Source organism: Bombus flavifrons, chromosome 3, assembly GCF_040668555.2.
Source record: "Bombus flavifrons isolate JBK064 chromosome 3, iyBomFlav1_principal, whole genome shotgun sequence".
NCBI lineage: Eukaryota > Metazoa > Arthropoda > Insecta > Hymenoptera > Apidae > Bombus > Bombus flavifrons.
In genome coordinates this window covers 11,918,395-11,945,399 of record NC_138444.1, presented here as the reverse complement: position 1 = coordinate 11,945,399, position 27,005 = coordinate 11,918,395, and the positions used below count along the sequence as shown (strand labels likewise).

Sequence of the window (27,005 nt, the reverse complement as noted above, 5' to 3'; positions counted from 1 at the left end):
AAGCACTTCTGCTTATAACATGAAAAAAAGATGAAAAATATCACGAGAATGTTTACAAGACGTTAGTAAAATGGAATAGAAATGAGTAATCGGCGTCAGTAATAGGAAAATGGTTTTGGTAAGCACACAAGACTTCGGTGTTCGTCAGCTTGTCTCGATCATTCTCGCGCAGCGACTCGGGTGGGGGAGGTTGTCGGCACTGGCGAGTGGCGAGCATCTGCGACGGAGAACAAAACGCCAGAGCGAAAAGGAACATGCTAGCCAGAACAACGAGGAGAAAACGATTCGTGAACGAGGAACGCGAACGTATCGTGGCACGTGCGACGAGGAGGGAGAAACCTTACGCCGATTCCTCTCGAGGTCGAACACGGGAACGAAACAGAAAAAGACAGAGACCGGTCCGCCGGTCGTTCTGGCGCATACGCAACGAACACGATGCACGTCAGCCAGAAATGAGAAAAGATTATCATGCGCACGTATATTGTGGCCCGTATATCGAATTCGTGATAAGAATGATAAAGACGTTTGCGAGCCATGACGAGCGCTTTTTATACGCGACTGGAGAACGTTACTTAAAACAACAACCGGACACAGTTGACGTTATACGCGATTTAAGACGTGCTCGAATATAAACGTGTTTATGTCGTTCCTCGATGTTAAACGATTAACATTTTACCATATTCCTTTCCTGCTTTTTATCGATTCGCGGTATCAACGGTTATTAGAGGTATACAAACGTTTAAATTGCTACCCTTTATTGTGAATCAAACGTTACTGCGATTACAACAAAATCAATTTCATGCTCGTGTAGAACGATCAAAAATCGATGATAAAGCCATTAGAAAAAAGTAAAAACGACTGGCAGATGGAATCGGAGAAAACAATCGGAGAGACAGAGCAACGATTCGACTTCGTCCGAAAGAGAAAGAAACGTAATCGAATAACGCGTGAGAGAAGGACGAACGAACTGGTTGGTGGTTAGAAAGAGATGGAGATAGGGTACGAGGAAGAGTGGAAGGGAGGAAGTGAGAGTGGAAGGGAGAGAGTGCCACGCGACGCGTTAGGCAGCGTAAGAGAGAGAGGCGGTTGGCGCGAAAGGAGTGGGGTTAGTAAATCGAGTGGCTTGGCGAGCGGCGGATGGTATCCTGCGAAAGAGGAAAGTGCGGTAAAGGGGGAGAGGACAAATGACGAGGCGCGCGAGCCATCAGGGCCGTATGCTAGAGAACACGCGACACGCGTTCCGGGAGCCATGAGTCGCGCGCGACCTTAACCCTTAAATAGTGTGGTTAATAAAAGTCAAGAAGCATATGAGAAAACACAATGTCTGATTTGGAGTAGGTACGAATAAGGATATATATTAAGGAATAGGCCTAATAAGTTTTGTATTGTAATATTGTAATGATATATGAAGAGCTGGAGTAACATTATTTTATGAAAATTTTTATGAAGGATCATGATCACAATTTAAGTTATGAATGATAATTTGTATGAAATAATTTAATATTTGATAAGTTGCCCATTGTATCTATACTGAAATCGCTTTTATATCTTACCGCGGTGAGATTGCGTAAAGCAGTTCACGAGGCACTTGTGACGAGATTTCATACCGCCTACTCGATTCATAAGTCTCTGCAAGCTGTTCGCGATGATTCGCCACGAAACATCGTAATTCAGCCGAAACATGTTTACCCGAGATACCGCGGTCTACGTTTCTTACCTCAATTTTTTATAACCATACTTTCCATCGTGATTTTTTGTGAGATATTGGACGCATTTTCGCGAATCAAAATTCGAAATATTCGCTTTGAAGATTATTTAATTGACGATAAAATCGATAACTCGACTTTGTCAACTACCTGCCGCGTCCATAATATGGGTAGACGACAGAATCGGCTACATCTGTCTCGTTTCCCGGGAACCATCGCTAAAAAGTAGCGGGTTAAAACCTGGAGACGCATAACTTTGCGTTTACCGGCCGGTTACCGGTAACCCGGACTAGCTATAACCTGGAGAGCGGTGATGGAACCTCCGTGAAAGACAGAGCTCAAGAATCGTAACGTCGAAGCGAGATGGAGAATCGGGCTTGTCGATAGAGTGGGAGAGGATATGGACAGAGAGCGAGACGGCCGTTGAAATAGAACGGCAAAGAAGTTAGGGGCCAAGGGAGGAACTGAAATAGAGAGTAGAAGAGAATTCATGAGTGCCTCGCGGACTTCTCCTCTGCATTAACGGTCTCAGACTACAAAGTACGAGAGAGAAATGAGAGACGAAGAAACGCGTACACGCTCAACGATGAGACCTATACACTATACAGTTTGTGGACTCGAGCAGAGTGCTCGATGCGTCGCACTAGCCATTGCTTGTTCAATGCAAACGTGTCGTTACAGTTTCTGGTAAAATTCCTTTGTCAATTAATATTTACAATATTCTATCTAACATTTTATATATGCTTTCAAGCCCAATAAATCGATGACGTTATAGGTTAAGTATGTAACTCCAAAAGTAGTTAAGTAACTCCTTTACCCTAACTTTAACAAGGTGCGTCTACACTCGACCCATTTTTTTAGTAATTTCTCTGAAAATCGAACAGTTGCGCGGAGAAACTCGATTACGGTTTTCCGACTCATCTTTTCTACTACAATCACTTCGTTCCAGAAGTTATATTACGATTTTTACCGCACCCTATATATTCGAAGGGAGAGGAGAAGGGAAAGAGTGAGCGTGCAAAGTGCGGCAAAGGGAGATAGAGACGGAGAAAGCAGCGATAGAGAGAAAGGGGTGCGAAAAGTTGGTAAGGGACGGCGTGGGGTGAAGTGGGAACGACAGACGTTCTACCGTTGCTTGGAACGAGCAAGCTTGGTTCGTGAACGCGGGGCGAGAGAGAGTGAGAGAGTGGGGGGATGGGGTTCAACCGATGGGTGGTGGGGGGCGGTTAGTGGGTGGCAGCTGAGGACGGAGTGATAGGGGAAATCAGTCGCGGTTCGAGTACCGCCACGTATGCACGTGAGCGGGTGTGCTCGTCTCCTCGGTGAGCTTCTCTCTCTCACTGTCCCTTTACGACGCACCGTAGTCGTCCTTCCTTCTCTTTTCTTTCCGTCCTACACAGAGGATTCCGTCAAATAAATACAATAGCCGCGTTCTTTGGAATTTTTTCTCTTCTGAAAAGGAAATTTCTCCCAACTGGTTGTTCGAAAGAATTTTACATTAGATCTTTCGAAAGAATTGAGGGACGCTTGCGCGCCGTTCTTCCCCAGTCGAAGACGGGGAATCACCGACACCAGGCCAATCAGAAACATCGATGTAAACAGAGAGTAGAGTTTTAAACGGAAAAAGAGTTTCGTGGCTCTCGAGACGCTCGCGTTCCAGAAGCGCTATCTCGTCCTTTCCACCACAGCTCTCTATTTTTCTCTCGCTCTTCGCTCATTCACTCTCTTTCTAACTTTTTCCCTCCCACTCCCGGTCTCCTCTTTCTCTAACCGTCTTCTTCGCTCTTAGTCTCGTGACGAAAGGACGTTCGAGATAATCCGAGCGGACGTTTCTTCGAGGGGAAAGTCTGACTTTGATATACATACCAGTTTTCAATTGCCGTTCGACAGAAGATTCCGCGCGGTCTCCACGTTCTCTTTAAATACGAACGATATCATTATTCTCGCTTCTGTGGCCGTCCGGTACGATTCGACTTACGTATTGGCAACGTGGTCGGTTACTGTGGGAGGTGGAGTGATACAAGATATTTAGTCGGTGCTAACGGAGAGACTACAGAAGCCGAAGGGCCATAAAAAGGCAGGCCAGACTGGAACGAAGAGCCAAGATGCTCGACTTCGAACAACAGGCGAATCAGGCACAGGCTCTGGCTTCGCTCGACGAGGACTGGCACCTGCTCGAGGGTGAGCGCACGACCTTCGCAATTTTTCTTCTCGAACCTCTGTCCTTTGCGTTTTCGACACGCGCGCGTACACACATATACATATACGCATATATATATACATATGTACAGATGTACACCTATATATGTAGGTACATGAACAGTGGCGTCGATGCTAAATCGATGTGCACCTGGTGAAAACCTGTATCGAGGTGGATGCCTGGTTGACCCTTTGGGGCATGTTGCTTCCATGCTCGTTGCTCGAGTACATTGGACAGTGTCACGAACGATAATCCTTGAATGCGTCGCTCGACCGGATATTGTTAGGGGTTAATCGAACCTGAAAAATGTCGAATAACATCGGTCCAATGAGGTATTAGATTTTTGCTGGAGAGATCGATTTCTCGATGGCGTTCGCTTTTTCTTAATTCGCTTTTGTCGCCAACAGCTGTTTCTAGGTCAGGTTTGATTTCTAAGACGTTCATCGGCATACGTGTGCGCGTTCGCATCGATGTGTCACGTAACACACGGTACACAAAGCACCGTTGACTGTTCGTATTCGTCGACGATCGTATAGAAGGTAATGGAGAAATAATTAAGCTTCAAAACGACGATATCGATAACGTTTCGATGAGAAAGAAAACGTTCTATATCCGTTCTATATATCGAGGCTACGGTGTTTCTTAAAGGGTCGCGTATCTTATCGAATCGAGCTTCGAACAAAATAAACTGCGAAGGAACATATTGTTCGAGGACGCATCGACATCGACCGAGTGTTTTACGAAGGATAAAGCCTGACCCGTAACACCCCATGAACCGCGCGTTACCGACATTCGTTTTCTTGCGCGCGGTTTCACGCGTTTTTACGATCGTTTGAAACGCGTCACCGCTTTACCATCCGAGTCGAGATTATGGAGGACCGTTTGATTTGTGGCTAGTTTCATTAGGTATACGACTTTCATTGTCGTTGTCTCTTTACATAACGTTTACACGTAATTCGTAAAACAATGTCACGGTGACGTTCGATCATTAATAACGTGCGCAAATTTTATCAGTGCGATCTTCAATAATAAATATCTTGTACTTATCAACCGTTCGACAAATGCGACATATTCCTACCGTAATTTTTATTATCTTTGGACAACGTCATCGTGACGAATAAGCAATGTTTTTCGAAGTGATAAAATTCCTTTACAACGAAGATTGTAAAAATGGAGACTGAATGTGTTAGTACGTAAATATAGTGAGATGCGAACCATGTGACATTTGGCCGTATAGGGTTTGAACATCCTTTTATTGAACAGCTGCTTTCCGGACCGGCCTCTCCACTTTCTTGTCCCTTTTACTGGCCGCACGAACGTCTGGCGCCGCATTCACGGCTTTTATTGTGATTTCTTAATACCCACCGCAAGAGAAGTAACGTGAATTTTGTGTTATATACAAAAATACACCAGATAAGCAGATCGACGCCACTGTCCAGTTTAAATTTTAACGATAAGTAATACTAACGTATTATATTCCGTTCTGCTTGTAACATTGTTTTCTGCATGTGCATGCGTATATAACTTTAGAGGCGTAGACATAGTGTAATTAATACAGTCGAAGAAAGTCAGAAAGTTGAAAGGAAAGAAAAGTGAAAGGTGGGAGCGTGAGCATATACGACGTGATCTAATGTAATTTATTCGAAAATTATATTTCGTGAAGCACTAAGATTAATAACGTGTATACATGGTTGGTACGGAAGAAACACTTTGGCGAAGAAAATCGAAAAGAAGAATGATTGGTTTAATAAGGGGAAAATCGATCGGCATCAATTGATATTACTGACTCGTTACGTTTATCGACAAGAAATTAATCGCGTTCGCATTTTGCACCAGGAAACTGTAGTTACAGTTACAAATATTCCTTGCGCGCTTTGAACGCGTCGTGTGGGATAGTCTGGTTAATTGACTTTTAAATTTGTTTCGGAAAATTGAGATTCGCAGTTACGTCGGCTCGGAAAAACACAGTAGGAACTTTATTTAATATACAGCTCGTATTTCTGTTTGCTATTTTCAACATTTTTAATCGTATCACTCCAAGAATTTCAAATTAGTGAAATTTTGGTCTTTTTATTTTACATCGTTAATCATCTGGTACTAATTCGAATGAATTTTCAAACATATTAATATCTGAAAAATTCTTAAATGTATAGAATGTGTGAAATTCTCTATTTAATTCCACATGCAATTAATGTAGTTAGATAATTTTAAATATTATTGCAGGATTCTTTATGGTCATATTTTGATAGCAATATTTTCAAAAATTTTAATCGTGTTGTTTCAAGAATCTGAAACTGATGAAATTTCGTTCTTTTTTCTTTCACATCATTGAAGCTGGAAATGAATTTTCAAACATTTGAATATTTGAAATTTTTTTCAATATACATACATACGTATAGAATATAAAATTCTCTATATCAATTTTGATTGTAATTAACATAACTAGATGATTAACGAAAGAAGTAAGTAAAATATAGCAGTAAATTCGAAAGAAACCGGTGGTTTATCGTGGGGATCTTTACGGGCATGTTTCGCTAGTAATATTTTCAAAGCACTTGTCCGTTATCCGTAGCGTACGGACACGGCACATCGACTGGCACGTATCGTGCCACGGGAAGCACGACTCGCACCTGTTTCACAGCACATAAATGTTTGCGGGAGCAATATCGTGTTTGGCAATGCCAACCTCACCTGGCCGTTTCTATCAGACGCGTATTTTTGCAACAGACGCGTAAATCGTTGTTGACAAATCGTCAACTTAAACTTTTAATATACCATTCAACTTCTATTGTGATTATCCTCGTCGTTTATTTCGTATTTATTATCGTTTAATATACGAACACGTTGAGTATGAATTACGATTATCGTTATCACAAACAAACATCGACCTGCGATGCTCATTTCCTACAAGCGTAAAATATACCGATAGAGAGTAGGGGGAACGACTGGTAAGAGAACGATTCTAGAGCGACTAGAAAATTTCACGTTTACGTCAGATTTACACCTGTTGAAGTAGTGGGCGTCAATTTGTAACATCTGTCGCTCGCTATATCTGTTTAAACAGGCAGTTTGCGTTAAAAAAGGTGTAAGTAAATTATTCCTTCATTCTTACCAACCTGAACATAATTGCTTGCCTTTTTCAACTTTTTCGAATTATATTTTTCAATCTTATCTTTTGATATTCAATCAATATAATAGAAATAGAAAATGATGAATTTATTAATGTTAAGTAATATTGCGAATAGGTTAGGTAATGGTGGTAATTCTATGGACGACCTTTTAAGATTGTATCATACATTTTTTAATTTAATTTTTCGATATCCAATTCGGAATGATCGAATGGAATAATTTGAACTTGCCGATTTTAAATAATGTGAATAGGTAATGGTGGTAATTCTGGTGAGAATGGAGGAGCCAGCAACCTGTCGTCTGAATTTTCACGGTTGTATCTCGTCGGTGCGCTAGGGAACTCCATTTTCATGAATATCTAAGGTCCCCTACAGCTAAAGCTTCTCATCAGGCGAAGGTTTTGCCGCGAAGGGATCGAGAAATTCGTCCCTTCTCCGCGCACATCTCTCTAACTATGCGAAACTTCTTCCCTATATAACCTTCGTGAACTCGCATGTCGAGTTTCGGCTTTTCTTCCTAGATTGGAACAATATCGCGCGTATTTACATTCTCAATTGCTAGTTACCTGATCACTAGATTTTTTTTACCATCTATAATTTTTCTCACTTTTATCATTTTCACGAAATTTGTACATTAGGAGACCGATTAGTTTTTCAAAATTAAATTTAGGTTAACTTAGTGTACGTTAACGAATGATCGAGTTCTATGTATATATATATTAGTTAAGATTATCGATTGATTTAAAAGTAACTAGTAAATCGAAATATATCTGCGTGTCTCCGCGGTCAGCAGTAGCGTAGAGATAGTGGCGAATAAGAACAATTTTTCGTCGGGTCATCGATTCGCAAAGGCATTGGCCTAATTGCCGAGTCAGGGACACGCCAACATTTACAGGTGTATACGCGTTTCGATCGCAGTGCTCGCCCGTCTGAAGGACCTCCACCGGGAGTTCGTTCACTCCTTTCCTACACTGTATCTTCTATGTAAGTATACATATAGCGCGTTTTATTCCGACATCGCGCCGAAAACATTCGAATCGTTAAATGCGTGGTTTCTTCAAATACGACAAAATAGTTTGAAATCGTCGGTTTATGATTCATAAGATAGCAAAATTAAAAAACTTATTTCATATTTGTGCATTTTTCTACGTAGTTTTTATTTACTAAATTTATAAAAAGTGGAGTTGATCAGAGAGGTTCGTATCAGATAGTATAGGTTATGTTGTCATATACCAACACCATACGCTTAAAAGTTAATTCCATGTGTTTCCATAATCTCTCACGTAACCTATCAATTTATTAAGAAGTTTTTCATCTCTGGAGTCACAGAACCTAACGACGGACAAAAGAAAGATTAGCTTTTCTCAATTTCGATGATAGAAACTGTTTATACCATTGACGGCGTTGAATTTTCATCGTGCGGCAAGATTTAAAATGCATCCGTTTCACCGACGGAACTATACTCGTCCGACGACCGAAACGTTTTGATGAAAAAAATGCAAACGCGTAGGGTGAGAGACACAGAAAGTGAAAGAGAGAGAGAGAGAGAGAGAGAGAGAGAGAGAGAAAGTGAGAGCAAGGGAAGCTGGGAAGTATGGAGGGAAGAGCGTAGCGGAGGAGAGTAGTGGCGTGTATAGGAGAAGCGAGAGGGAGAGAGGGAGAGACAGCTTCGACACGGCAGCATTGCGGCAGAAAACTGGTCCAGGTGCAAGCTCGATACTCCCAGAGAGCGTGATTCGCGTTGAATATTCGCCGGTGTAGAATTCCTTATCCCGCTGCAAAACCGCGTCATTCTGCTCCCCACGCAACGGTACTTTTCGCGTTTCGTCGCCTTTCCCCTCGTCTTTCACCTTCTATTCCCTTAAATTTCATGTTTCCACGTTTTAGATGCCAGTTACTATTCGATCGTTCAATCTCGTTGATAGATCTTTCGACGTTTTTTTATAAATTCGTTATTGTTTCTTTGAAGTTCTTTAGGAATCTTCTAGGGATTTTTCGAGGAATATTTTGTACTCCTTATTTCGTTTCGCCTCTTTCAGTGTCTATATTCACAGTTTCGAACTTTACTTGTTATTTCTGATAATTTGATTATAAATATAATAATGCATTGCTCTGTGATATATGTAAAAAAACAATATATCAGTGTAATATGTATGTTACAGGCAATCTCATTTTTCATATTTTCCGTAAAAGAATTTGGAATCTTAAATGAGAGCCTGCATGGTGGATTGAAGCAACGTATCTACCATAGTGCGACGTATTTAGTAATATAATGTACTTTTGTATATCATTAGAAACAATAAGTGTACGAAATTTGTTTTCCTCTTTCTTAACCTTAAATTGTTACACATCTGCATGTGGCGCTAGTAACGTATATATTTGCTATGATCCTTTCCATTATGTACATATTTCTATTATCACGTATCTTTTCCACAAAGGTACGAATTATGTTAAGGAAGTAAAAAGTGGAAAAAATATAGTAGAAAATATAGTACAAGAATGGTGAGATATAGTTGAATCGCGAAGAGCCTTCGAAAGGTGTTCATCGTGTATGCGATTCGAATGGCAAGAAATTAGACTTGTTTAGCTGAAACACGGATAATTGTCGTTCGGAGGTTTGTTCGGTGTTTCCAGCGAGGTCCCTCGAGCGCTGACCTTTCCCAAGGTTCCGAATTCGGCGCGTCCGAGTCTTTCTCCTATGAGGATACGAAACGAAATATGGGCAAGTCCATATTAAGAATGTCGATGACATTGAAATCGGACCGCGTAAGAGCGAGCTGGCGGCTCGTGTACCAACGACCTTCGATTATCTACGTTTCTCTTTCTCTAGAAAGAAGATCTTCGAAATTCCACTATAGAAAAATTCCAAATAATTCCAGAAAAATCCTGATGATTATATAAATCAAAGGATATAAAATAACGTATATACCAATTACAATTAGACGTATAATATATGAAGATGAATGTTATTATTACAATTTCAGGAAACGAAATCACCTATATCGTACACTACTGAAAATAATTAGAAGGTCATTATTACAACTTTATTGCATCATAAGTTCCTTCTTTGATAAACATCTTTTTTTGAAATTGGTATATATCAGTGGTATAATCAGATATTAGCATATCTTTCCTGGAAATGTTAAGGAATCTGAATTTTAAACCAAGTATTGTTGATTAAATTATTGCGAGATTGTTATTAACTATTACGAAAATTATAATAACTGAAATAACAGCTAGAAGGATCGTTCTCTAGTATTATATCGTTTTACGGTTGTACACGATAATTTTATTATGTCGAAATGATTAGAATCATAGTTTTGCACATTAACCGAGGGAAACAGTGAATAAAATATGGCGTCAGGATAGGAACGTGTTGCAAGTAATTCGACTTGGCTCGTAATCGAACGCGATCGGCCATGATTACCATTAATTACGAATAATAAATTACGAGGCCGTTCACGATCGACTTATCGTCGCGGCGCGATCGATACGCGTCTCCTGCGCGTCCAACGCGTCCAACGCGTAAACACTCGTCGATTTCGAACCAATGTGTTCGTATCGGCCACTACTAATAACTTACGATTCGATTCACGACTCACACTGCTTCACGAAGATATTTGAGCACTTATCTAACGTACAACGCCTTTATCTCTTTATGCCTGTGTATGCATATGTATAGGAGCTACGAGATATTTACCGTGAACAGATATAGTGGCAGACAAAAGAAAATTAAAAATTGATACATGCATATACAAGTAGAAGCAAAATATGTATTAAACATTCTTTCTGTGTTAAACACTCGTCCATTCTGAGACATACAATTATATTATACATTCGATTCTCTTGTGAATTATAATTCAGTTCTGTATTCTACTGTAATTGTACTGTATATGATACATACGTGTTCAGAATATACAAATACTATTACTTAGGTTTGTAACATGTCTTATGGTATTTTATAAAAGATGTTTGACGCGACCTTACATAAAATAAACAATAATAATGTAATTCAGTTTTGTAAAACTACAGCGTCTCTTCCCGTTTTACTCTTTAGACTTCAATTTTTTTGGGGGTTAGGTTAAACGTCGTTGTATGTATTTCATAAAAAATTAGTATACAGCACGAATTAGTTATATAAAGAATCTAGTAAGCGTTAAATATAATTCCGCCGAATATTGAGGCCATTTTGCTCTTCATATGTCAAACGGCAGAAAAATACAGATTGAAACCTATAATTATTATAACGAACAATTACGTATTCCTTGTTTTTAAATGTACTATGCAACTACTATAAAATCCATGCTATTCAAATGTACTATGAAAGATAAACGAGAATGCACAAGATATACGTAAGACAATCCTTTTTAAGTTTTCCAATACGTTGTCATTTTTATCGAAATGTCTTTACGAGAGACTAATCATCGAATTGGACGAGAAGATTGTTGACGAGAAAGAAAAAGAACGGAGGCCGAAATGTAACGAGGCTTGCGAAGGTCTCATCCTGCGGTGACGCAATGGAAAGTGGGAGCCGCAAGGCTGTTTCCACTGCGCGAATAACACGCGCAATACTCCTTGCAGCTTTATTATTATCCTATCGCCTTCGTGGCCGTTGTTCGAAATCACACTGCAAATTAGCAAACAGCCGCCATTCGAAATATTCTTTGTCGAAACACTGGAATCATTAAGTCTTTCAAAATCTCCTTTTTTCTTTATTTTGTAAAAAAAGGTTGTTTTTCAGTCATCGTGAATAATAGAAACACATCAGTTTCAACGAAAACATACATGTTTATCGCTTGCTTGAGTAGTAACTCATAGGTTAAAGAGTTTCGTGAAAGGTTTAACCTCTTGACTCGTGATTTTTTTAGTAGCTACTATACTAGGGCGATGCTAGTTATTTACTGGCGTAACACCGCGGCAAACGTAATATTGAAATATTCTATATAACGTATATTTAAATAACCTTTGAAATTGAGGTTAGAATTCGAACTACGCTTTGTCATGGATATAACCTATGTTTATTAGATCGAAGCTGTAGTCTTTGCCATGTGTTGAAGTGGTCACCACTTATAAGAAAACTCTACATCTGGTCTTTTTAGTTTTCTCAAGCACTGAAGCCATCGACAGCGCATAGACAAAAGACTGCGACGAAATCAGACCATAAACAGTAGACAGGCGATGTTGGCTTTGGGGTGTTCAGTTATTGGGTAACACAGCTAGCGTGCGGATCTGGACCAACTCAAATTGTATTCGTATTTATAATTACACTTATATTTAAATATATTTTCTGCTATACAATTTATCCACGAGTTTTCTCTGATTACACATCGAATAACCTCAACACCATGTATGTAACTCGACTTTCAATATTATGAAACAAGAGGCTAACAATCGTTTAAATGTACGAAATCTTGAATTACAAATTTTTTATCTCCAAATTAATTAATAATTAAATTGATATTTGATCGATATTTTCTTTTCCGAAAATTTCAACGTACGACAAGTTTTCTCGCGATAAACGTGGAGTTACGAGAACGTTCGATAGACCGATTAACGAGCAACGTGTAATTAAGCAATGAGGGGGAGGGGGGAGTTGCGAGAAGGTGGCGGCCTTTAAGGAAGGTTTACGCACGGGCGAAAGTGCTTCCCTGCTCGTGCCACCTATCAAGCAGGCGCTCGTGTACGCAACCGCTACTTTAACCGGACTTCCGGAATGACATGCTACCGTAGGTCGCTAGTCTCAACTCTACCACTTTTTTTTACCTCGTTTCAGCTTTATCACCCACTTCTTCTTCCCCGTGAAACGCTACCTTCTCAAACTATTTCGTTATAATATCATATAATATATTCCATCCGTACGAGGAATAAGCTTTAATCTCTAACCTTGCTGCTTTTGGTCCACTTCCGCTCATTGTATCTTTTTCACATCGAAAAATGTTTCAAGTTTGAGCGAAATATGAAAGAATTTCATATTGATTTCTTGCTTCGATTTTATGTTGAATATCTTAACATTTTGTGGATTGGAGACGGGAACAAAGTTTCTGAGCGACCGTGTGAACCGTCTTTTCAGTCACTGGAAAAATACGCGGGAATTAAAGGTTAAATTATACGCAATACACGGTCCTCGAAGTGTTAAGACATTAAGAGCCTCCTTATTTGTAGGAATAAAAACAAGATTGCAAAATAAAAATTAAAAAGTCACGATAGGATTAACTCTATTATGTAAGACTCTTGTCAAACTTCTTTTTTAATCTGCATTTGATATCTTAACTAGTATCGACTCTTGTTCAACTGGTATTCACAGGTCCCGTTTTACTAAATACACGTTTCAGTCAAGCACTATTTTTATTTTCATACACATTATTTCGATAATACTTATATTTGTTCAATTAACATTTATCTCATTTCGCAAGAATCATGAAATTGCTCTATTGGTATACATTCCTAAATCGATAGTGATCGTTTTCATATGTAACGTATTTGACTAATATCTATTAATGCTGCCCTAATAGAATTCGTTTTTTATTGTAAAAATTATACACCTATCCTTCCTAGTTTAAATATGTTAACGCTTGAGCAGAGACGTACCATATGCGACATCTTGTTTCTTCGTAATATCTTAATTAGTGGCATAAATTATCCAATAGTATTCTCCAATTGTTTAAAATCTATGCTCCTTGTAGAGCTTCCACATTCTCATTTACGCTTTTCGTACAACAACACGGTACCTCTAACGGTAAATTTAACCCTATTAACCGAATGCGTATGTCGGTCAACAAGCGTGATAACAAAATTGATATTTTTCACAAGTTTGTAACAGTCTTGGAAACAGTCTTCAAACGGGCCATCATCGACAGTTACTTGTTACTTGTAATAGCTATTCTCGATTATTTTTATCAATTATTATTTTCCTGTATCTTATTTATCGTTTTTATTTTCCATCTGCTTTGTTCGTCCTGTATTTAATATTTTTTGTATTTAATATACTAGCGGCAGTTTCACGTTAGTAAGTATTCACAGTATTACAATTAATCTATCAAAAGCTATTCTTATTCGTTTGATTCGCCACAAGTACCAACATGATACTAATGTTTCTCTGTATTTAGTTAATATATATCCATCCATTTTATTCTGCTAGATTTTGCTCTCAATTTACCAGAAACCATTATTAGTCCCCTTATTTAGCAAAATACCAATTTAGTATTATTTCTTTGTATTTGACTAGTATCTGCTAATCTCGTTCCACTGGTATCTTTCATTCTCAATTCACCAGTAAATTGTCCTTATTCCCCTAGGTTAACACGGTACAGCGCAGAACCATTCCCTAACCTTTTTTCTATTTTATTTAGTCAATGACCCGTTTAATGCTATCCTATAGGAGGTGCCAGTCTGTTAACACATTCTTTATTCCGAACGCGTGCAAATATTGGAATCTCGATTAGCACTTTGCCATTCGTTAAATATTTTATTGCCTGTTTCGGCTAAACATGTATGGTAGTATGGTACATGTATGTAAGCTTGTATGGTAGTTCCAATGTTCACTTCGTCTGGATATCTGTTCTATGTGCTATCTGATCACACAGATCTAATTTACTACATTGTAGGGTCTTTTTAATAGTACGATTACATATATGTATACAGTGGCGAATATGTAAACAGAAAAAGTATGTAAAGAAAATAGACTACGTTTACTGCCATCTAGTGTCTAATTGATAATATAATTACATATATATACTGTACTCTATACGTATATATATTGGCGAATACATAAACAGGAAAAAATATTTGATAAATAAATCACGGGTTTCTGTAGGTTTACGTGAGATCTAAAAGTACAGAAACCCACAGAACGCGCATAATATTCAAAGCTGTATGAAATATACGAAGTTTAACTCCTATTATAATACGTATTCTAATATCACAATTATTATAATATTAATAATTATAATATTTAATAGATAAAACATTCTGTTTGTCTTTATGAAAATACGAATTTGCATGAATATCTAGTATTACAATAATTATGATCTACAATTATCCATATCGCAAACCATATGTCCATATATATATATACGTATCTACCAATATCTCCAAAATTCTATTTCAACCGAACTTAGACCAGTGCATTTTTTCGTATCTAGCTTGACATAAGTAAACGAGCACGCGACTAGGCGAAATAAGCGGAGAAGCGTAGACGTATTGTAGTTCCGGGACGACGATGCATCGGTGATTCCAAGGTCAACGAGGCGATAACTGTCCGCGTATACCGTATGTATACTATGGGTTATCTTTCTTAGATCGACGGGACGCGACGCGATGCGGGGAACGCGTGGCGAATGGTTTGAGAAGGTGTCGAGAGGACGGTCAGCGTTTATTATGCCGGTGCTATGCGCGCGTATACACCGACAGAGAGGCGGAGTTGCAAATCAATAACCCGTGTTATAAGGCATTTGGGCATACCGAGAATATCGATTATGTAGCGTGGTCGTCACACGAGAGCTGTCCAAAGACGATGGCCACGCGTAAGCCAGAACTTGATTTTGCTGGTAAATTAGGATGAACGTTCGAGTTTGGTCGATCGTGAGATTATTCGTAAAGAATACAACCAGCGAACGATGTTAAGCTTTATATATTTATAATTTGATAAGTGACTAGAATTACATATTACTATGCAGGCGTTTGTCGAATGATGCTTCTAATTTGATGTATGCTTGCATTGCTTTTAATTTACTATATATATATTATTAAATATATAAAGCTGAAAGATAAATCAGGTATATACATATATACATCTGGTTTATTTTTCAGCTTTACTTTAACTCTCTATTCTGCTTCTAACTTCCACTCAATCCTATACTTTATTTAGACCACCCATCACATCTAAAGTGATACACCCACCCGTAATCTCATTGCAAACACACATATCTCAATTTGGTTTTAATATTTTGATGATTTATTTGGATGTCTTACGGGTACATCTTATACGCTATTCTTACCACAGAGGACCTTCTTTTTCTGCCTGTGGGATCTTACTAAATTGGAATCAAAACTAAAACTAAACCTAACATAAGTTCGGGGTAACAGATAACAAAGCTAACCTTAACTTCAACTTAACTTCAGCTTAAACATATTCAACGTAAACATATACATAAAGGTAAACATATCTTAGATTTATCTTTTATGGTACAGTATATGTTGATGTGTCTTCATTACACGCGTCTTTGGCACACTGTGATTCGGAACGAATCCCATAGTTCCCAACTAATTAAAATACGTGTCCAAAGTTGAATTTGGTTTCGATATATCTGTTCGTAAAAATTCAGTTTCAATATGGGGATTCTGACAATGATATACGTACTTGGAAATCTTTAATTGAAGATTTTTTGTATGCGATACTGTAAGTGCAAAAAGTTAAAAAGTGCTTTTTTTAATAATGTCCTACACGCTAATGGAAATGCAATAGTATAGAATCTAAGAGAAGTGTAAATTTGTAAATAACTACTAATAGCGTTAAAAGGTAACCGATATGTAGAAGACTGCAGTACCGGCAGTTTTTCGCGAATATCTCGGAAATTGACGATAATGTTACCCGGTCAAATGACCGGTTTCAAAATTTAATTAAAAATTGCACATTCGTCGTTATTTCTTTTGTTCATCGAACTTTATGTGAATTCTTATATTAACAAAAATTGGCAAGTAAAATAGCTAAGGTTAGTGTCAATAGTCTAACATTTTCGTAGGGAGAAAAAGTTGTTCCGAATATGATGTTTTAAACATATTAAAAAATCGTCGAAATCGACATTGTGGAGAAAATTTTTAAATGCTTATCGAATTTCCTTCGCTGAGGTTCTATTTAATTTAAGGTTCTACTTTTCCGAGTTATTTGGAATTCTTTAGATATAGAACCAGGGGCGGAGGACTTGTTGGGTGTTATTGAAATACTACGGTGTTTAACTTCAACAGTGTTTATTTCGATGTCGAGTGCGCGTCGTTTTTAGATCGTAACGTGACGCACGTCGAGCTCAAGCGATGACGATACAGTTCTGAAGCTTACTGAACTAAACTGCCTTGATACAGGCTTGATACCGACATGATACAGAATTCATACAAACTCGATACAACTAACCGTGCGACTACCAGCGATTATCATTGATTACCATCAACTACCATTTCGAGTTTTTCTCTGTTTCCTTTTTTGTAGGGTACCGAGGTACTCGGAAGAGAAAGTTTCCTTTCCAGATGGGGATGGAAAAATCCGTAGACAATAAGACAATAATTTTTTTTTTGAAGGCCCATGGGTATTTTAGTAAGTCCCAGGGTTTTCACTGAAAATTCTCAGTTGGAGAATTGATTGTCAATATTGATAAATAAAAAAAAAAAAGAGAAAGTCCCAGGGTTTGTTCTTTTACGACGTCCTGCCGTCGGACAATGCGGCCGATACATGTGGTTTAACCTTGGAACTTTCTCTACGGCCATTTCCAAATTCTGATTTTATAACGTTGAATTTCAAAAATTCAGAAATTCCCCAAATTTCCAACCGTTGGAACTTCGTCATGTTTCGAATTTTCTACATTTGGAAATTTCTCTTCGAATCTATTTGGAGCTTTGCAAATTTCGAAACTTTCGATTTTGAAATTTTTTAAACATTATATTAAGATATAGACGAGGAAAGTGGTTATCGAAAAAAAAAAAAAAAGAAAAAAAGAAGCGAAACAGTTGAGTCAAATGAAAATTGCGAGGGATGGATGATGATTTATTTATATACCGCGGCGTGCCGAATCGATGGATAAATGAGTCGTCTACAAAGGTTGACGAGCAACCGTGGCGGCAGAGAGAGGCTCTGTTGAAAGGATTAATGAAAACGAGGGTTCCGAAGTTGGGTCAATGGCGTAACCCGAGGGCGTGTAACTTGCTTCCAATTCACCTACGTATATACATCTATAGAACCGTTTCGCTTTTCGCTGTCTTTATTTACGCAAATCAATCATAATCATATTATCATCATATGGTGCACAAAAATCTAAGAAAATTTTTCATCGACCAAAGGTGCGTTTTAAGCAAGGAAACGAGAATAATTTTCTTCGTTTATGTAATTCATATATATATGTCGGGTTAAGGTTGGAATTTTGGGCGTTCGATGAATCTTCACTCAAAATTTACCATCGCGGTTATAGCTGATATTTATTGGTACAAATGTGGTCACTACAAGAGGCTACAAGTAATAGCGGCGATCGGATGGTCGAGATGTCGATGACAACGAATTCAGGTTCGATAACGAATCCACGGTCAACGGGATGACGAATGCGATGTGATACACGTATGACTCCACATACAAGTAAAACTTATCTGCGTGAACTGTCCTGCAGTCAAAGTGGAACGCCATTATATATTCTTCTCCCCACCACTCTTTGTTTTTAAGGAGAGCTATATAATGGCTACGTTCACTGACCTGCTATGTCACTTCGAGCCCAAGCCCATCGTCATAAATTCGGATTAGAACATTAAAACTATTTCTTAGTTTTATTACTTATGTGTAGCTATAGTAAAAGTCTGGCTAGGGTATCGGGGCTTTTCACAACATCCCAAAAGGGAAGCCCCGATGTCCTTATATATATATTTATTTCATTTATTACTATTATATATATGTAATAATAATATATCGAGCTGTAATCATGGCCAGCAACAGATATCCGTACTGTGATCCAATGTACATGTCTCGAACCGAGGAAAAACAATGTTGCAGGTAGCGGATGTATACTCTGAGCGTGTCCTAACAAGGTTGCAAGATATGAAAGTTTAAAGGCTCGAGAATTAGCAAAGTTAATAGTATATCGCTTAACAAATCCTAATTTCCCTCATGTATTTTGGAAATTGGTTTTTTGAAAGGAAAAATGGGGGGGGGGAAGAGTTGGGAAATTGGAATATGGAGGTGGGCGATACGTAGGAAAGCGATTCGCGCAGCAGTCTGTCGTCACGATTGATTAGCGAGCAGAAACGTGGCGCACACGGCCCCCCGCGGTACGCACGTGAACGCACGTGAACGCCCTGTCGATGCAGATGTAATTATAGATTCGCTTTGACGCCGTAAAACGCTCACCGCCGTCATAGCTACGTGTCTTATTACCTCTGTAGCCAGTTAATATACGAGTTTACACCGCACTCAAATGCTTGCCTATATCGATCATAGCACCGAGGAGAAAGCCACCAAACGAAGCAGCCATTCTAACTTCCTCCGATTCTTTCGTTTATCGTAACGAGCATCGAAAGTATATCGCAACGATAGCTTGAGAGATTGTGCGCGTTATATCTCTGGTGAACGGGTAGAAACGTATGTTAGAATCTGTGTATATTAAGAATTTTTAAGCGTCGCGCAGTCCCTTCGAGAACTGTTCGATTTCTTTTTTGTTAAAAAAACGATCTCTCGAATCAATTCTCTGGCGTTCGATTTTTCCAAGGATCGATTCATTTATTCTTTAACCTAAAAATAAATTCATCGATTCTAGGCTTGTCGAGCTTAACAGTCGAAGAAATGATTCCGTTCGATTGGTCTTTCCGATGGGAGGTTAAATTGTCACCAACTGAAAGACCAATCAAACAGCTTCATTCGGCTAGTTTTTTAATTGCAATAGACAATAGCTAAACTGTGAGTTTTTTCTGGTATTTGTATTCGATTTATAGAGTTTTCAAATTCTATGAAGTTGCACATCTATGGCTGGCATAAGAGGATTACCTATATCTATGAAAGAGAGAGAGAGAGAGAGTCCATTCTTTGATATCGATTTTTTGAAAGGATCGATTACCATGATTCGATTCAGAACCGATTCGAGAATCGAACATTCCCAAGTCTCTCAGAGTCTGCTTACCAAAAAGATGATACTGTCTCCTGACTACGTCTCTATCCTCTGTTCCTTGACAATGCAATGTCGAATTGCTTGCCAACGGTAAAACTATCTCACGCATTTTGTAAACGGTCATATATATCATCGACACCTCATAGCTCGATGCCGAGTCGAGTCGCCGGCTATCGACTTTCCAAACATTCACTCAAGCACCCTACCGATGTCTTTCTTCGGTCCTCGGCACAGTCATAAATTATGGTAAGGTCAAATAGGCTATCTGCCATCACGAAGACGCGTTGCCACTACAAGTACAAGTCAGAATCGTCTATTACCTAATAACATCAGTAAATTGAAAAATAGCAAGATACAGGTTATAGACTTATTGTAAGCTTGTCGTCTACAATTTTACTTTACGACAAAATTCGGGTACAACGATCAATTGGCTTGTAATTAGTAAAATACTGTTGCAGAACTTTACTTATTACCAAACTTGTACTTCTTATCCAAGAGAATATATTAGCTTGATAATTAATAATTTATAAAATGTTGCTATTTAATATTCATCTAATTGAGCTGGAGCTAGAATCCATAAGAATGCACTCGAAGAGAAAATTTACAAAATATGATAATTTTTAGCGAACGAATTTTCCCCTCAAATTTCTTATATGTTTGATTAATTTGATTTTAGATTTAAACTAGAATCAAATATACGATAAACACTTATTATTCAAGTTATAGTACCACGCCAGAATAATTTACTTATAATTCTCAATGAGAATTAAATAAAATAAAAAAAAAAAATAAATTTTATTTGAATTTATGATTAGAATATATTCGAGCATGAATATAGTGGAATTACTTGGATGTAAAAGAAACTAAAAAAAAAAAAAGACTCAAAATATGACTATTTTTGGTAAACTTTTTCTTCAGAATTTTATCCTAGAATTTCTGATATTTCTGATAAATTTGGCAATTTACGGGTAAGGTATGCTCTAGGAGGAATATGGTGGAATTGGTTGGACTGGCGAAGGGAACGATGTTTTCAGTTTGTCTTGGGAGTAGAGCGAGTCGACGAACTGGAAGGAAGGGAATAAGTCGAGAGAAAAATACGCGATGGCCGATAATTTGCCGGTGTCGCGGCATTAATTGGGCGTCAGGCATACGTAACGCTGCCAGCTCTGCCGCGTAATTATGTCGACGGTCGATCAACATCGTAAAACACCGAATTATTATCGGTCCTCGAAAGAGAGAGAAGCGCGTGTAATATCGATCGCTCGACGTAGTTCTACCGCGACGACGATACCATATTCCCTCGGCCAAACCGCAACTTTCATTCGATTTTATTACACCGGATAATCATCTTCTTATGCCTATTAATATTTCTCTCCCCTTTATTCGTATATCTATGATCTTTAAGTAATTATTGTAATTAACTTCACTTTTCCACATTGTACACAATTTCCAAAAGATCTACTTTCATTTACTTACAATCAATCATCATGCAGGTTATTTAATTCATAGGATATAATCTTTATTTTTGAATCTTGCATCAGGTTACATAATTTTACAATGTACTTATTATCTTCTTAGGTTCCAACTATAAGTATATTGAATTGTATATACAGATCTCGAACAGAAAGGTTATGGATATGCGTACATTAATTCATTAACTTTCAATCTTTTCCCTGAAATTATTGTGTAATACAGATATTTCATATAATTGGTTTTCTATAGATATGAGAAACATACTTTTCAAGTATCAAATTTCATGAATTATATGGAATATATTCATGAATTAGAAAGAAGTCCTATTTATGGGCCATATATATATATATATATATGCTATATAACATGTACAAATTCCTCTTTACAGAGATATATTTCTTCCCAAATGCAGTTGATTGTTCTGAAGTTTTAATTCAAAGCTTAATTCAGAACGCTTGACGATACCTTATGTACAAATAGTACGTTTAATTTACAATTATGAGCATCTTATGTAGAAGTAGTATCTCTAATTCGTATCTTTTTAAATACTTCCTATAATTGATAATATTCTAAAAATGTGTACTTTCTGTAACTGACTTAGTAAAGTAACTGGAAATAGTCATAAAAATTTCAATCCTCGAATAGCTCAAAATTGTGCATGTAGCAGGAAATCTTGTATGTAGTTAATTTATGTTTGAAGTCTTTAGGGATCGGTATAGCGTAGATCGGTTCACCCCATACTCAAGAAATAATGGAGCTAATGTAGGTCTTCTTCAAGGCATAGACGCAGGTATGCTTTTCGCATGGACAGGTGAACTAGAAAGTCCAACAAGTTAGAGAACTGGCATATAGGAATGCAAGGGATTAGCGCGTGATTACGCGTGTTTTCGATGCATAAAACACAGAGAAGGTTAATCAGAGTGTCGTAACATCGTTACGCCGCGATCTACCGATAAAGTCGATTGCGTAAAACATCTTGTCATCCCTGTCCGCCAGAGGGTTCTCTCAGCAAACGTTTGTCATAGAACGTCATCGCCTATTCATTCGATAATTCGATCACCGAATTGCATCTTTCATTGTTTCCGCTCTCTTTGGCTGAAATATCTTACCCAGTGCTGCTTTTTGATGACGTATTATGATATTTCAAGTTCCCCATGATTTTAACCTAGATATGTAGTTGAAAATCAAATTACAAGAGAATTAAGAAATATTATTAGATAACAACAGGTTATACTAGATTGTAGTAATGTGGTCTTAAGTATTATATACCAAAAATTGTAAAGAATTCAGAAATTCGCAGAAAAGTACTAAAAAAAGTTAAAATACACATGAGACACACATATATATATTTAAATTTGAGTTATAAAAAAAGTGAATATCTTTCACGAAATATTTTTAATTGACGGAGGAAGAGAAAGTCGGCGCGATATCCCAAAATAGGACTTTTTAATATTAACCAAGAAAGACAGGGTTATCTTCTATTTCAAAATATGTAAATTTATAATACATTTTATGATTGATCTTAGAAAAATGATTGTTTGTAAAGTAAAGATTTTATTAACCTTTCGAGTGCTATTTTCATCGTTAGATCTCGAAACGAATCCAAAGAAATATGGTATTATTGGGAGTTACGGTTAAAAGCTGCAGCGGCATGGCAACGCAACGAAGCAGAATTGAACGAAATCGAGCACCAGCGCTTTCTACACGCGTCTACGAGCGTAAATACACGCTCGCATATTATATTACCGTTCTAACCTGCTTTTACTCTTTCCTCCGCTTGGTCCCGCGGTCCGTTTTCTTGCTGTATACTCGCTCATCCTTCTCCATCCGTGTCTCTGGAAAGTTTCACTTGAAACGGGCCCGTTTTTAATGCCTCGTTATTACACGTTTCATAGTTGAAAGAAAGAGGCACGCATCTCGATCGGAACTGTTTCTTCGCCATCTTCTTGAGTTTCCCGCGACATCTTTCTTCCATGCAAGACGGCTCAATGTACTAAGTATCCTTCTATCTAAATGATTTAAGACAAATTTTGACAAACTTTAAAGTTGGAAAAGTAAAATTTCAGAAACTTAATATTTCAACTATCGGAGTAGTCAAAGGGATCAACCCATTTTTTTATAGGGACCTTATGGATACACAACGATACATAATTTTTGAATGATTTGAGTAATTTTTAGTAAGGTACCTATATAGAAGTGCCCATTTCACGTGCCATTCATTTTGATTTCTTTCTTGAAATTATTATGTAATGTAAATGTTTAATTGATCTTTTTTGGATAGTAACGAAAAAAAATAAGTTTTTAAAGTATCAAACTAGAATGTACAAGTTTTATATCTTTATTCATTAGTGATTCTAGTATTTCAATTTGGTCCATGGCTCTAGCTATGATATAATACTAAGTATATGTATAATTAGGTTATAATTGTAACAAGAAATGTTGGCTTTTCACGTATTCGTTGAGCATAATGTTTACTTTTGGAGTCGTTCGAGGGTAAAAAGACGACAAGCCAGGGAGGTCGTTTATCGCGAGCCGTGATCAGTCGAATCCATCAGGGAACAGTGTCGAGGAGATTTCAGCGTTGTCGGAGGCCAAACAGGGCCGGCTGATCGATCGGATTCACCGGCAGGAGGCGCCTCGAAATTCCGTCCTTTCGACAGTGGTTGCCGATGGCCTCTGCGAATGCCTCGAATTGCTTCCAATGGTGTCATGCAACATCTCGAATCGTTTCGACCATTATTCTACAACTCTCGACAATACCAAACCTACTAACCTAACCAAACCCTAAATAAAACTTATTATACAAATACAAATATAAATAAAAGTAAATCGATTATTCAGTTTGCTTCGCCGATAGTCAATATTAGTTTGGCGCACGTGAAATGTCAATTTTTCAAACAGGATGTTAGATTATATATTCAAATGAATTTTCATATGGTTCAATGAAGTTTCCAAAAATGGTATGGTAGATAAATTAATTTGAATTCAACAATTTTCGGAATGAGACTGTTAGAGTTTCTTTATTTACAGTCTCTCTTAAAGTAATCCATGCTTTAAAAATTTTTCTATACCAAAGATAAGTTTCCAGTAATTGCTGTGTCAATTTTTTCAAACTTCTTCATCCGAGAAAATTGTTCGAATATTCTCACTATTTATAATGACCAATAATATTTTCATATTTTTACTGTTTGTAAATAAAAAATCTTTGTAATAACTTTCAATACCTATTTTACACGAAATATCTTCTTCTTTAATGTGATTGATTGTTATGAATAGAACGAAACTGCGTGTATACTGCTTCGTTAGAATCCAACTTTCGAACAGCCATATTTCATATGGATCAATTGAGTGCTTCGTATCGGTGGATCATTTTGGTTTTGTATTTTTTTTTTTTTTTTTTTTTGTAGAATATTTCCTCGAGCGTAGAACAAAAAAAGAAAGATGAAATGGTGGCAAAGTTACTTTGCGCGGTTCAGCCTCAAGTTTCGCGGATTAAAAATGTTAAAAGCAGCGCGAGCTTGCGGCCAGATAATTGCCAGACGTAACGAACGACGCGCACAATGCGAGCTGGAAAACAAACCAACACCGTTGCTGTGCATGTGCGAGCGGGCAGGCGCGCGCGCGAGCGCGCCGCCAGTAAAATTCTTTGACTCTCCCCTATGACGCCTTCGTTCTCCTTTTTGTACTCACCTTCTCTCCCCTTTTGATCATCGTGGCAGTACCAGGGTCTTTTTAACCAAAAGAAAACTACCTTGTTGGGAAATTAAAGAAAAGAGTGTAACCACAGCTCTGCAACGTAGCCCGCAAATTGTTTTTCATTATTTTACCTGCGATAGTAATAATTCGATTAACAAGCATTTACAGAAAATGGGAAACTCTAGGAATATTAAAATTAAACAGAGGTTTACGATAATTGAATTCAAATCTCCCGGGTTTCCTCTGCCGGGTCATTCGTTCAATTAAAGGATAAAACACCTATTGCGAATTTATTGGCTTCGTTCTTTACGTTTGAAATTCAATGCTTTCAGAATAAAATGTAAGGATTATAGCATATTCGTCCACAATGTTGAATTTCAAAATAAAAATAAAAAGAATAGAGGATATTCGGTAAAATAAAAGAATAACTAATCCAAACTCTTATTAACGCTTTGAAAAAGTATTCCTTCTTCCTTGATGCTTGAACCATTAGTATATCTATTAAAGATATTCCTATTTCTTCTATTCTCCTCGTTATCTGTGAAGTATTAAAAGTGGCGCGCTCTTTTCAAACAGCTTCGAATAGAAAGTATAGAAATCTGAAAAAAAAGGTTCTAAAATTAGATGCAATATTCATGAAGAAACTCGTTTTCCTGTTACGGGCAACATCTTTTTGCGCACGTAACACAGGCGGATCTTTAATTTTCGAGCCGGAGTACGACAGATACCGTAACTGCACGGGGAGACAGCCCCCCTCTCCCTTCCGCGGTATCGATTGCGCCCTCGTGTGTCGTCGTAAAACTTCGGAGATGATCGCAGCCTCCGTCGCTCACGGGCCACTAGCAGGTGCGTAGGATGGGGTCAGGGGCCCGGTCTAACTGCGATTCACGGACAAGGTCCGTGAAATGGTGTCACGGTTACCTTCCAAACTATATCGTCTTCGTTAATTACACCTATCTTATCTATACTACATGTTACGCCTTGTGTAATTACATCCGAAGGTATCTTCAGACATTGAGAGATAAAGAGAAGGTTATTATTATCCTCTCTTCATTACGCAAAGTACATAGGCATAACACGTAAAGAACTAAGTTCAAAGATTCGAAATTTCTATAACATGTCGTTCGACATTACAATAGTCTTTTATCTAAATTATTTTTGCGAAATAAAAATTATTCCTGCTTTTTCTCTTCATCGTATAAAATATATAAGAATAATGTATGTATGAAGAGCTAAGTTAAGATTCGAAATTCTTATAGAGAATTGTTTCACGTCGTAACAACCTGTTTTATTAAGTTTACTTTTGTAAAGAGTTATTAGTGTTTATACCAATAAAGATTATTATTAATTTTTGAAACAATGAAGACGCCATAGAATAACGCGTCGCAAAAACGTTGACTGGTGGTGCAACGCGAGAAGTCCTTCTGATCAGGACTTATTTAGCGACACAACATTACACACCGTAAACTTTTAGTCGTAACTGCGCGCCTTTCACCAAGCTATAGTCCCGTCATAATTAGATGGACCGACGTTTCGTCATGTCCGTGCGTCATTGACAATTAACTTAAGATAGCCGGCCGTAGAATCGCGTTGGCTACAAACTAACTGCCATCTAGGCGAGAAGAAACCTCTTGCAATACTATCGTAATATATAAATATTTCAACAAATTGAAAAAAAAGTTATTGATATGAACCCTAAATTTAAAAAAGAAATTTAAACATTCAAAAAATCCCGCCACTTTTATCTATGAGCACGCGAGTAGGGAATCCGGTGAAAATCGATTAATCGAAAATGTCGGCGCGATTTCGAGACAATGGCGGCATAGATGTATCGGTTATCGGTGTTAAAAAGATCCGCTCGCTATTACACAGAGGAAGAATCGGGCATAAAGAGGATTTTCCGGAGCGAAGATTATTTAAATCCGAGCTGAAAGACATTTCAATGGAGACA

The 27,005-nt window shown here is 37.8% G+C and overlaps 1 protein-coding gene across 1 annotated transcript in view; it reads left to right on the top strand.

The window, feature by feature from the left end:
• The first annotated feature begins 2,982 nt into the window (after positions 1 to 2,982).
• LOC138178560 (uncharacterized) overlaps positions 2,983 to 27,005 on the top strand; it is a 93,416-nt gene continuing 69,393 nt past the window's right edge. Inside the window, exon 1 of the mRNA XM_069110537.1 lies at positions 2,983 to 3,887. Coding sequence (XP_068966638.1) covers positions 3,812 to 3,887 — 76 coding nt within the window. The 5' untranslated portion in view covers positions 2,983 to 3,811. The remainder of the gene's footprint in view (positions 3,888 to 27,005) is intronic.